At 29.3% G+C, this 13,634-nt stretch overlaps 2 protein-coding genes across 2 annotated transcripts; both read left to right on the forward strand.

The window, feature by feature from the left end:
* Nucleotides 1-9,894: 9,894 nt before the first annotated feature.
* Nucleotides 9,895-10,671, forward strand: LOC125850217 (uncharacterized). The gene has a single exon (XM_049530085.1). The coding sequence runs from the start codon at nt 9,895-9,897 to the stop codon at nt 10,669-10,671; it is 777 nt and encodes a 258-aa protein (XP_049386042.1).
* A 24-nt stretch (nt 10,672-10,695) lies between these two features.
* Nucleotides 10,696-11,334, forward strand: LOC125850218 (uncharacterized). The gene has a single exon (XM_049530086.1). It carries the CDS (start codon nt 10,696-10,698, stop codon nt 11,332-11,334), a length of 639 nt encoding a protein of 212 aa, XP_049386043.1.
* Nucleotides 11,335-13,634: the final 2,300 nt, after the last annotated feature.

Consider the following 13,634-nt stretch of genomic DNA (forward strand, 5'->3'; position numbering starts at 1 on the left):
CATTACCGCTTATAGCGCAATAGTAAAAATAGTCTTTTAAAAAGTTTTTTATATGGCTCCAATTTGTTATTACTAAGTTGTTCTAATTTTATTAAGGCATTCTTTTGTAACACTACTAATCCGCTATTTGGGTTTTCTACTGTTATTAGGCTGTGTATTTTATTAGTAAAATTAGACGAGTTTGGTCCCATATTTACTAGTTCTTGGAATTCTTGAGGGTAAGCTACTTTATACGCCTTCCATACTCCTTTGATTGATTCTCCTAAAAAGGTCTCCATGTATCTATACATGGTTTCTGCATCTGTTTCACTATAATGTTGTATGTAATCTGCTACTACTATTCCTTTCCATACGTCTATTACTGAGTTCCATAATTGCGGGTCATGAGCCGCTATATGTAATATTTTTCCTCTATCTCCTCCGTCTTGAAGTTTGATAGGGGCTTCAATTGGCATTCTTATTCCTATAGGTCTAACCATTTCTGGTTCTGTTGTCGGGTCTTGTCTAAACGCACGATGTCGTGGTAAGTTACCTATAGTATATTCTACTAGTGTTATTGGGGTTGTTTTTTGGAAGGGACTTGAACTCGAGGAAGCGGTTTCCATAAATTCTTTTAAACTGCGTGTTGTCTCATTATCGCTTTCTCCTTGGGTATCTTCATCTTGTCTATATCCATAATTATCAATTCTATGTTTGCATTCTTTAAAGTGTTTTCTATTATAGAGAATTCTATTTTTCCTAATTTACAACATTTACATTTAAACAAAGTTGTTTTATTTGCTTGATGTATTTCTTTAGCTTTTGCTATTGATAAGTCTACTTCATAGTCTTCTTCTTTTATATTTTGAATATTCATACCTTCCATGGTTGATTCATTATCTTCCAAATCTTCATCTATTTCTTTTTGATCTGTATATTTATAATCTGTGAATCTGATTGATGTTTCTCCTTTATTATTAGTGTATGTTAGGTGGTAATTTGGTCTTAACACTTCTTTTTTACAGAATTTTTCTAAATTCCATTCTCTACTTGCGTATTCTTCTGAATTTATTTTTAAAGGTTTCATTAATTTGATTCCTTTATTTCCCATTATACCTACCGCATAGTCTATTTTTATTTTAAACCTTGAACTGCTATTGGTGACTAATTTTTCTATGAAGCCAACACAAACAAAAAGATTGTTTCCACAGTTCATTTCTTCATAACCCTTGATTTGTATACCTATTTTTATGTATTTTCCAAATTCTTTTGAATTTATCATGAAATCTGGACTACAGTAAAAAATTCCTCCATTATTACTCATGTCGACTTCTGTTAAACCTATTATCGATCTTTTAGAATCGAAAGGACTGTGTATCCCAGTGTGTGGTTAAAGAAGCAGGTGCTAAGAACATGGGTTAAAGAAAAGAGATGAACAGAGTAAAGTAAAGTGAGATGAAAAAAAAAAGTAATTTTGGGAGAAATTACTTAGATTTAGTAACAAAAAACTACTAAACTAGATAGTACTGAGTAGGATTTTACAACATAATTTACAAACGCAGCCTATCACAACATCATAACTTAATTTTATATCTGTCTTAATTTTATTTAAACGTACTTATTCAAATTTTATTTAAACGTACTTAGTAACCCCGATATATATATATATCGGATAAGAAAATAAAAAGAGCTAGAAATTTAAAAATAAAAAATTGATCAAAGTCAATATTTAAGGTAAGCGATCTCGAACTTAGTTTTGATAGTTCCTATAGGTTTGCAGTGTGACTTAGGTCACAGACTGATGGCTTGAATGAGTTATAAGGGGCTTGAAGTATATTGGACACTTGGGTTACTTACTAGTTAATTTAACGTTGAAATTTTTTCCATGATCAAGTGTGTAGAGGCGACCTCAGTCGTTTTGAGTGTTCTAATAATTTCATAATGTCCTCAATCGGGATGTCGCCGATTGAGGAATGTCCTTGTAAATAATCGATTTTTCTTTAATTTATCCCTCAATAATGTAATAATTTTCCTAACTATTGTATCAACATCATATGAAGGGTTGGAATAAGGGAGTACCATAAAGGTGAGGTGATGAATACTTAGAGTTCGCTTATTGATTTAAGTATAAGTGCCTTCACGACTTGTACTTTGGATCGTAACATCTTTAATTTCAAAAACTTGATCTGAAATTTTCTATTTATCTTTCCTTCAACACTATATGCTATACTTAAATTTGTGTGATTTTCTATTTTGTATTATAACTCAACTTTTACTAATTTTGTAATCAAAAGAGAAAAAGTAGTAGTATAGTTAATCGTAATAGATAAGTGGCTGTCCAAATTTTATCTACTTGCTCATGTTATAACTTTGATCACATTAAAAGAATTGTAATTGCAAAAACAATTATAATATTAATTAATTAATTATAATAATAGAGTTAGTCGAAAAAATTCACTAAAGAAAGCATATTTGGTGTAATATAAATTTCTGATCTTAATTATTGTTTATTTTGACAGATATTACAAGTACAATTGATTTTATTAATATAAATAATAATATGTTATCGTGGGAGATATTTCTAAGATTTGTGAAAAGTAAAAAACTTGGAGATCATGTTCTTCTTTTGTTAGCGTACTAAAAAAAATTAAAACTTTTCTTGAACTATTACTTTTCTTAGTTTATCATAAATGAATTGTTGATACTGTTTTCATAGTTTAAAATAAGTGGGGTTTTTTTTTTTTTTCAAAATTCAAGAGAATTGTTTGGACATTTTTTTTCTTCATATTTATCTTTCTTTTTAATAAAATACTTAATTACTTTATATTCTTTAGGAGAATAATTTAAGTAGGCGTTTATGGTATCGTGAGATGGAATCAGCGTTTGGACATGCGATTTTACACTGATTCCATCTCATGATTCCATATCATGAGATGTGATTCCATATTCTCCAAAAACCATGATATGGAATTATATGGTAATTCCATATCATGATTTGAGATATTTTTAATACAAAAATTAATCCACAAGTTTACATTTTGTTAAAACAACCCCACATTTATATCTACTAACCATTTATTTCGTATGTAAATAAAATTTATAATCACATCATTACTTTTTAAAATTTATTATTCTCACCGACATAAAATTTATTATTCTCACCAACATATAGTCACTTTAACTCACACCCACCGATTGTTAAAGTGATGAAATATTTATGGTCTATGAGCATGAAAATATAGATGCGGATGATATTGACCAACAAATGGCTCAAAGTAACAATGTTGGTTGGTCTTCTCAGTTACATGATCGAGAAATGCAAGTTCAACGTGAGAAAATTGTCCGTATTGTGTGGGAGGAATATATTAAAGACTAGTACACTACAATTTATGTTCATTTTTTTTTAAATTAAATTAAAGTTAGATGAAACAATTACTTAAGTGGAGAATAAATAGCTTTGTAATAATTTATTATGCGATTTTATAAATTTTTGTTTATTTGATAAGATTGAATAAACAATTGGGGCTATTTTAATAGTTTTACAACTTATGGGATTTTTATNNCCGTATTATGTGGGAGGATTATATTAAAGACTAGTACACTACAATTTATGTTCATATTTTTTAATTAAATTAAAGTTAGATGAAACAATTACTTAAGTGGAGAATAAATAACTTTGTAATAATTTATTATGCGATGTTATATTTTTTTGTTTATTTGATAAGATTGAATAAACAATTGGGGCTATTTTAATAGTTTTACAACTTATGGGATTTTTATGTTTATGAGAAAATATACAACACAAAATTTCATATCACATGTCCAAACAAAACTTCAATTTTATCTCATGATTCCATATCATGATACCATATCATGATTCCGTCTAATGATATCATATTACATGACCAAACGGGGAATAATAAAAAAGACGACAATAACAAATAATTATCATGGAGTTTGTGTTAAAATTTCATTGTTAAAATTAGAAGTAATGCAGTAAAGTTTGACATTTTAGAAATTGTGCGGCCGAAATAATGATTGATTTTTGAGGTTTGAGTTTATTAGTATTACGTTTAAAATCAACCACGCTCCGACTTTCCATTATTCCAAATTAAATTTATTTCAAGTATTAAAAATTTTAAATTTCGACATCTCATAATTACTAATCATCACAGTATTGTTTGTAAATCTATATAAATGATAAACAGTGTGAAATCATTAACAAACACTAATTTTATTAATTTTATTACTTCCTCCATTTCAAATTAATTGAATTATTGAGATGTTTCACGTCTTTTAAGAAAAGAAGATTAAGATATAAATTAGGCATAATTTTTTATTTTTACCCTTATTAATTCCTTTCAAATTTATGAGTAAAATAACTAAAATTAATTAATAGTTAATTCCGTGTGTACGTTCTCAAGTGTCCATTGCATGAAAAGATATATATAATTATTTGAAATATCTCATCTTCTTTATTTATACACATTTAATATATATACAATGAGCGCTTAAAAATATACATAAACTTTTTAAATTATGAGTCAGATGTGATTAATAAAAATGATTTGTCATATCTTTAAGTGTTCAATTGAAATATGTCATAATTCATTTAGAAATAATTAAAGAAATCTGCTAATATATTCAGCCTAGTTAAAATAAGAGAAATTAAAAACATCCTCCTTATTATCTGTTTGATTTGTTTTCTTTTCTTAATCACGTGTGCAATGATTTGTGTTTATTAGAAACACAAAGAGTAGTAGATGATGATATTATTAGCGTAAAACGGGGAATTTATCTATATAAATTTCATTAGTTCATGAGCTAATTACTTAGATACATTCTATAGTTTGTAATATTATGTATCTTACCAGATTTTGGTGCCTCAAGATATAGCCAGATACATGTATCTCGAATATATACGGTCAAATTTAGGTGTAATTTGTTCTAGATACATTGTATCTAAGTAGATTCGCATGTATCTGAGATACATAACAAATCTCGCTCACCTCTCTCTCATCTCGCTCACCACTCTCATGTATCTGATATTCCAAATATATGTGAATCACTCCAGATACATATAGATACATGTATTTAGTGTGTGTGATTTGCATATCTTTGGGATACATATGAATCCCGCTCGACTCCCTCCATAATCTTTTTCTCGCCTCTCTCCCTATTTTTATGTATATGGTAGCAAAAATATATGTATCTAACTTGTAAGATATGTAGGAAACTCTTAATTAGTATGATAAGATATATAATATTTTGAAGGTACAAACAACAATAATATAATATATATGGTAGGTAGTTTTTCCTAAAATATATATTAATAGTTGTAATTGCCAAAACGGTAAAGCCCAACAACAAATTACAAATGTAGAGGGATTAATAAGGCAACAAATGTAGAGAGAATAATAAGGAAAATATGATTGCCTAGCTAATTATTGGAAATGCTCCAAATTTAGCACTCATTGGGTATGAATCATTGCAATAGAGAAAAAAAATTGGATATAAGTGTTGTGATCATGTCTAGAAAGAAATTTCATTCAAATGTTATATTATTATTGAAACGCCACACTTCCTAGTTCCTTCTTCTTTAACAAAACTTTAGGTGGGGCGGTTCGTGAATAGTGTACGGAGAAGAGGATATTTTTAATGAGAGTATAACTTATATGGTAGTAATGATTAAAAATAGGATATACAAGTGAACGAGAGGGTTGTATTTATCAAAAACTTACTTAAATTTTACTATTTTAGAATCTAATTTATTAGATACATTTTAGTTTTATTACATAACCAGATTTTGGTGTGTTCACATACGTTAAAATATATCTAGATACATATCTCTCAGGATACATGAGATCAAATTTGTTCTAGATACATCACGTGAATTCACATGTATTTATGATACATACCAAATCTCATTCGCTCTCTCCCATCTCATTCGCCACTCTCCTATGTATTTGGTATACCAGATACATGTGAATCACACTAGATACATACATTTGTATGTATCTACTGTGATTCACATGTAGTTGGGATACATAACAAAATCTCGCTTGCCTCCTTTCCTATTTTAGTGTATCTGAGCAAAAATACACGTGATTCACGTGTTGAATGTATATTTTAAACAATACATGTCTTTTATTGATCAAAATACGATACAATTGAATTAACAAAATATTTATGTATTGAATCATTACAGAAAACAAATTCAAGATTGAAATTTATGTGTTACTATAATGAATTTTAAGCTAATACTATAGCTGTAGTTGGGGCCCCAAGTTCATTTCAGGTGTCCGATTCATTGTACTGGATAAAGTAAAAAATCAATTGTTTAGCTTAGTGCTAATATTCATGATTAATTATATAATTGTTATTATTTGTATATCCCTTAAGATATTCATTCATATATATGTTAAAAAAAAAAAGGAAAAGTGATTTTATTATATGACCTTTAATTAAATGATAGGACCTATTTAATATGTTTAGCTCCATTTGGTTGGACAATCTTTTTCTCAATGTAATAGTTATGTGGCAAAAATATTTATATTTGTCATGATTTATATGTGTCAATTATTTCCTTCTATATAAATTAGGAAAAATTACTGAAATACACGTCTTATGTTTCTCTTATTTCTAATATTCCTTTCTATTTGCTAAAAATCTTTAAAATCCCTTATTTCTCTCCTAATTCTAAATTATTTTATAATGTATCCGAGCTACATATTATGTATCCGATTTATTTTATAATGTATCCGAACTAATTTTTAATGTATCCGAGCTACATATTATGTATCCGATTTGTTTTACCTTTTCAGGGTTAATGTAATTTCAAACTAAATAGGGATAGATTGTAATTTCATATTAAAACTACGTAATTCCTAAAATTTATACTATAAATTATCCTCGTATGTGTAATGTGTTACTCCACATGTGGCACACACGTCTATACTCGCAATACCCCAAACATTATACTCTACTCCAATAGTTAGTTATCCGATACCTTATCCTTTAAAAAGTTGAGTCTATGTTTAACTTTATATTTTCATACATTTGATATCTTTATAATAAGTGTAATGATTGTCATGTATCTATGAAGAGTTTCTTGGTTGTTTCACAATATTCAGACTTATCTATCTTTACTTTATTCATGTTATCTTTCAGGCAATTTGTAGTATTTTGAATCATTTTCAAGTTATTCTAGAAGCTTTATATTCATGTCACTAGATTTTGAAATTGAAGTTTATATTTTTTGAATTTTTAACTTTTTAAAGGTTTGACTTCAAGACTTCACTTTTGATAGTTCTCTACTTATACAATAAGCTAACTTACCTTGTAGAAATATAGCCCAAAACTTATATTATAAAGAATTTTTTTATTAAAAAGGCAAATATGTAGAAATATAGCCCAAAACTTATATTATAAAGAAATTTTTATTAAAAAGGCAAATATGTGAAATGTATATATTTATTACACACAATTAGTATCAATGAAGAGATAAGTGTAAAAAACACACCTAAACTATCCCATATTTTTTATTTTCATACATAAACTATTGAGAGTGTGAGTTTCATACCTAAACTATCACTTTTTAGTTTGAGAAACACACCTCTGTGGTGTGTGCAATGCACTCTCTCTTTTATTTGAAAAAACTTTGACACATGACATTCCACAAGAATAAAATATTTCACCTTAATAAAAATTAAATAATAAACTATTAATATTAATTAAAAATTAAAGTATTACTATTAAAAAATTAAATTATTTTTCTTACCCACCTCCTCCCCGTACCCCCTCCCCCTCCCCCCCACAACCCTCCGTTTTTACCCCCCCACCCAAAAAAAAAAAAGATCTTCCATTGCATAAACTAGTTCGTCTAGTTCATTCATTCTAATGATTTGTCTTCTGTTATTTCTAGATTCTCTTTTTCTTCTTGATCTTTTATATATATATAAATCACAAAATGAGAAAAAAAATTGGAAGCGGAGGGTTATGTGACTAGTGGATAGAATTATTTTTTTTAAAATAAAATAATATCTAAATTAGTATTGGAAGGTGGGGGGGGGGGGGGNCAATACTTTTATAAAAGAAATTTAAACAAAAAAAATGGTGCGGGGGATGAGAGGAAGTGATGGAGTGGGGTAAGAAAAATATTTTACTTTTTTATTTTATAAAAAAAAGAGATAAGGGTCTGAAAAATATCCCAACTTTGGTAGAATTTGTTGTTGCGATACTAAACTTTCATGAGGACCTATTACCTCCCTAGACTATTTAATACCGTATTTTAAACATATATATTTGCCCACGTGGACATAAAAAATAATGCAAAATTATAAATAGTAATGTGTCCACGTGGGCACATATATACCTTTCAAATACACTATTAAATAGTTTAGGGGATAAAAAATACGGAATTAAATAGTCTAGGGAGGTAATAAGTCCTCATGAAAATTTAGTATCGCAACAGCAAAGCCGACCAAATTTGAGGTATTTTTCAGACCCTTATCCCTAAAAAAAATATTATTTTTTTGGGATAATAATTTTAATCTTTAATTTTAACTAATACTAATAATTTATTTAATTTTTTGTCAAAGTGAAATGTTTTGTCCATGTGAAATGTGATCAGGGGCGAAGCTATGATATGGCGAGGGTGGTCAGATGAACAACCTTCGTCGGAATTTTTTTACGGGTATATATACTAAATATCGAGTCTTTTTGGATATATACTAATTGTGGAACATCCTTGACACAATAAAGGTTGATAGCCTAGTGGTTAAGGCTGTACAAAGTTGCCTCAGCGTTTTAGGTTCGAGCCCATGTGTTGGCGTTTTCTTTAATCTTTTTCATTATTCTGTTTGTTCTCTTAGAAAAGGCAAATCTCAGAACCCAGGCGTGAACATTTCGTTTATTTAATATTTGTTCCGTTTTTCTCTTAAGAAAAAGTATAAAAGTTACCTTTTTTAAGTTAAGAGAAACAAAAGGTCTACTTTTGACTTTTCTTAATTTAAAAAAAGAATAGATTCATAGTTGTCTTTTCGTTTTAGTTTTTTTGACTTCTTCTTCTCCCAAAAACCCTTTATTACTCTTTACCTTTCTCTCTTCTCAACTTTCATACATATTTGCAAGTTTTAAGAAATTGAAATCTTTAATCATTGTACATTTCTTCCTCAACCGCCATTGAAGTGTGAAAAGGTATTTCTTAATTTTGTTTTTCCTTTAGTTTAGTCTTTTCTAATCATGTGTTGAAAGACTTGAATATCTTAATTTTTATGTTAAAAGCTACTTTATTTATTTAAGTATCGATCAACTATTTAGTGTATTGTGGATGATTTTTAATAAGTTTGGTATACTTGAACTTGACTACTATTTCAGTTTGGAGTTCAATGAGTTTGGAAAAATATTTTTTTAGAGTACCCAAAACAAGTTTGGTGCCTCAAAATCAAAATCAACTACGTCGAGATGAAATGTCAACCAAATAGAAATATCATCTCACTCTTCCCAAAGACAAGAATTTGAAGTAAATAATTTAAAGGTTGATCCGGTTGAAAGAACTCCAATTTTGAATTATCATCCAAACCTTCGTGATGAGATAAGGAGGGCATACATCATTAAAGGTCCTTGTCAACCTCAAAATCATCAGTTTCCTCAAACTGATTTTTTTGGAACACCCTTCATTTTGTCTATACATGATTTGATGAATATCGTGATTGGTTGGAATACAATATTAGTGCGGATGCTGCTTATTGTTTACCTTGTTATTTGTGTCAATGAGAAAACATTAATCAAGGTGATGGTAATGTATTTTCGACTAAGGGATTTACAAATTGACATAGAAAGGATAGCTTTGCTACACATATTGGTCCACCGAATATCGTTCATAATCAATCCAAAAGAAAGTGTGAAGATCTCATGCGAGAACAACAATCCATTCAAGCCGCATTTTACAAGTTGGATGATAAAAGTAAGTATGAATATCGGGTTTGGTTAAACGCTTCAATCGATGTGGTAAGACTTCTCTTGAATCAAGGTTTTGTATTTCGTGGTCATGACGAGAGTGAATCGTCATTGAACAAGGGTAATTTTCTTGTAGTTATTTCTTGGTTAGCTGCTAGATGTGATGCAATTAAACTTTTTGTGTTAGAAAAAGCTCCAAAAAATAATAAAATGACTTCTCATGACATCCAAAAAGATATTGTGTCTGCGTGTAAGATTGAAACAGTTAAGGCTATAATAGAGGATATAAATAGTGACTACTTTGCTTTATTGGTTGATGAATCTAGAGACGTGTCACGCGAAGAGCAATTGACTATTTGTCTAAGATATGTTGACAAAATGGAGTTTGTGATGGAGGCATTTATTGGACTTGTTCATATTAAAGATACTAGTGCTTTATCTCTAAAGAAAGCAATTGTAGATGTACTTGCTCACCATTCTTTGACTTCATCTAATGTACATGGGCAATGTTACGATGGGGCAAGCAATATTCAAGGTGATCTAGGTGGTCTTAAAACGTTGATTAGACAAGAAAGTAGATCGTCTCATTCTGTTCATTGTTTTGCTCATCAACCTCAATTGACTCTTGTTGCGGTTTCTAAAAAGTGTGTTCAAGTAGGTGAACTTGTATTATTAATTGCAAATATTTTGAATGTGTTTGGAGCTTCTTTTAAACGTGTGGATAATTTTTGAGAATCTCAAAAAAAGCATCTTCAAATGGCATTGGATGAACTAGAAATGGGTAGAGGGTTGAATCAAGAACTTGGTCTTGTTAAAACCTGTGATACTCGTTGGGGATCTCACTACAAGTCATTTGAAAACTTTATTAGTAGCTTTGACTCTATTGTTGATGTACTTGATACTCTTGTTGAAAATGCAAGTACTTTGGAAGAAAGAGCAAGCGCATCGAAATTTCTTAGAAGTTATCAAACATTTGAGACTATTTTCTTGTTGCATTTGATGACAGATGTTTTAGGAATCACAAATGATCTTAATGTTTCATTACAGAAAAAAGCGCAAGACATTGCAAATGCCATGATTCTTGTAAAGGTAGCAAAGAGAAGGTTGCAAGCTTTAAGAAATAATGAATGGGATCCTCTCTTAAAAAAAAATATTGGATGGGATTTATTTAAAGAAAAGGTAGACACATTTTGTATCAAGCATGACATTTCATTACCCAATTTTGATGATCCATATGCTAATTTTGGGAGATCACGACGTAAAGTAGTTATTTGTACTACTTTGCATCATTATTGTGGGGATGTGATTTATAAAATCATTGATTGGCAACTACAAGAACTTAATGATCGTTTCAATGAGGTGACAAGTGATTACTTAATGGAGTATCTTGCTTGAATCCAACTGATTCATTTTCTAGTTTTGACATAAAGAAGATAATGAGAATGACTGAATAATATCCTGATGATTTTGATGGGTCCAACATGAGAGCTCTTGAAAATCAACTTGTTAATTACATTATTGATGTTCGTGATATTGATGAAAAGTTCTCCAATTTGGGTGGACTTGGAGAACTTTCAAGAAAGCTGGCTGAGACAAAGAAACATTTAACATATTCTCTCGTATTTCTTTTAGTGAAGTTTGCTTTGCTTCTACCTATTGCCACTGATACAGTTGAAAGAGCTTTTTCGGCAATGAAGATTATCAAGAATGACTTGCGAAATCGAATGGATGATGAATTCTTAGATGGTTGCATAGTACCTTATGTAGAGAAAAAAGTATTTAAAGATGTTTCTAATGAGTGTATTATGAAAACATTTCAAGAGATATGAAGTGTCGTCGAGTGCAATTGTAGTTACCACTTTACATATTTTGGTGTGTATGAAACTATCCGTCAATATATTTGTCCTACTTCATCTTCCTTAGTTTATCCATTGATATTTTGTAAGTTTCCGTTTTAAGAATTTTCATTTTGGATAGTTGGTTGATTTGATATTGAACAGGTTAAGAGTATGAGCAACTTGGAGCACTATGTAGAAATTAATAATTGAGGTATGACTATTTTGAGTTCAATATTTATAATCTGACTAGCAAGGTTTATATTTTTACTTGTCCTAAAGTATGAACACCCTTGGCTCAAATCCTGGCTCCGTCACTGAGTGTGATGTGACAATTTTTAAAAATAAAAGAGAGTGCATTACACACACCATGATGAGAGTGATATAAAAGAGAGAGATGTGTTTCTCAAACTAATAAGTAATAGTTTAGGTATGAAACTCACACTCTCAATAGTTTAGGTATGAAACTCGAAAAAGAGGTATAATTTAGATGTGTTTTTAAAACTTATCTCATAAATGAATTACTATTTGTAGCTATAGTAAGGGTCTTATATCAATATTTTTTCTTCTCTCCATACCTTGCTTCTCTCTCTTGCTTCTTACTCCCCACTCTCTTTGCAATACAAATGATAATAGTTTATGATACAAATACAAATAGTAATAGTCAATGATACAATACAAATGATAACCATCGATGATACAAATACAAATGATAACACAATCACACATGGTAACACATAAATACAATACACAAGGCAATACATGAAAACAAACACACTTTGTTACAAATTACAATAATGGTACAATTATATTTGATACAATTGTATCATTGATACAAATTGCATCAACGAATTGTATACAATAGTCTTTGACTCAATTGTATTCATTGATATAAATCAATTGTATTCGTGATACAATTATTGATCAAATATACAATTATCTTTTAGATATACATATCAATTGTATTTTTGTCGCCTCTTTCTCCCAGATCTCACTCACCTCTCTCCTCCCTCTCCTGATCTTGTTCGCCTCTCTACTCTTTCTAGTAGCTAGTTTTATTTTTTACAAAATTAATTATATTTGTGATACAATTATCGATCATATATACAAATCAACTGTATTTTTCTTGCCTCTCTCCTCCTTCTCCTATATCTAGTTCGCCTCTCTCTCCTCTCTACCAATCTCGCTCGTCTCTCTGTTCCTTTTTGCATGTAGCTAAGAATCGTAATTAGATAAACATTAGCTAAGGAGTTTGATTGTGTCTCTGGTGTTAACTTTATAAATTTCCTCTATTATAAGTCTTTAGCCCAAAATACAATTCGGTATATGATATTGTACATTTATTATACAACAATACACAAAACTTTCATATATATATACACACACAAAATAAATTATATAAAAACTTGTCATAGAACTACCAATTTTTTTAAAAAATGAATAATTTCAGAGACCTCCGTCCAGGTTTCGCTCTATAACACTCACCTCCCTTGTGGTTTACAATATTACGTCTATCTCCCTTATTTTAATTTTCTTGTAACCATTCTTTAAATTTATTTAAAATAAATATAAATTAATTTAAATTAATTTAAATTTGACATTTTTACCCTTCTATATATAAATTTCTTCATATTAATAAATATTATATAAAAAAAATAACCCATTTAACAAATACTTTAAAAATAAATTAGCACAAATACATTAATATTATATATATATATACATTTTTTTTTATCAAAGATCAAAGTCTTTATTCAAGCTGACCCACCATTTTCACCAAATATTAACTCTTCATCTCCATTTCAACTTTACCAATTAACTGATGATTTTTTCCCCACAATAACCCATCATCATTTTCCG

Source organism: Solanum stenotomum, unplaced genomic scaffold, assembly GCF_019186545.1.
Source record: "Solanum stenotomum isolate F172 unplaced genomic scaffold, ASM1918654v1 scaffold15228, whole genome shotgun sequence".
Lineage (NCBI taxonomy): Eukaryota > Viridiplantae > Streptophyta > Magnoliopsida > Solanales > Solanaceae > Solanum > Solanum stenotomum.

Coding starts and splice junctions, on each gene's coding strand:
- LOC125850217 (XM_049530085.1), top strand. CDS start 9,895: ATGCGAGAACAACAATCCATTCAAGCCGCATTTTACAAGTTGGATGAT.
- LOC125850218 (XM_049530086.1), top strand. CDS start 10,696: ATGGCATTGGATGAACTAGAAATGGGTAGAGGGTTGAATCAAGAACTT.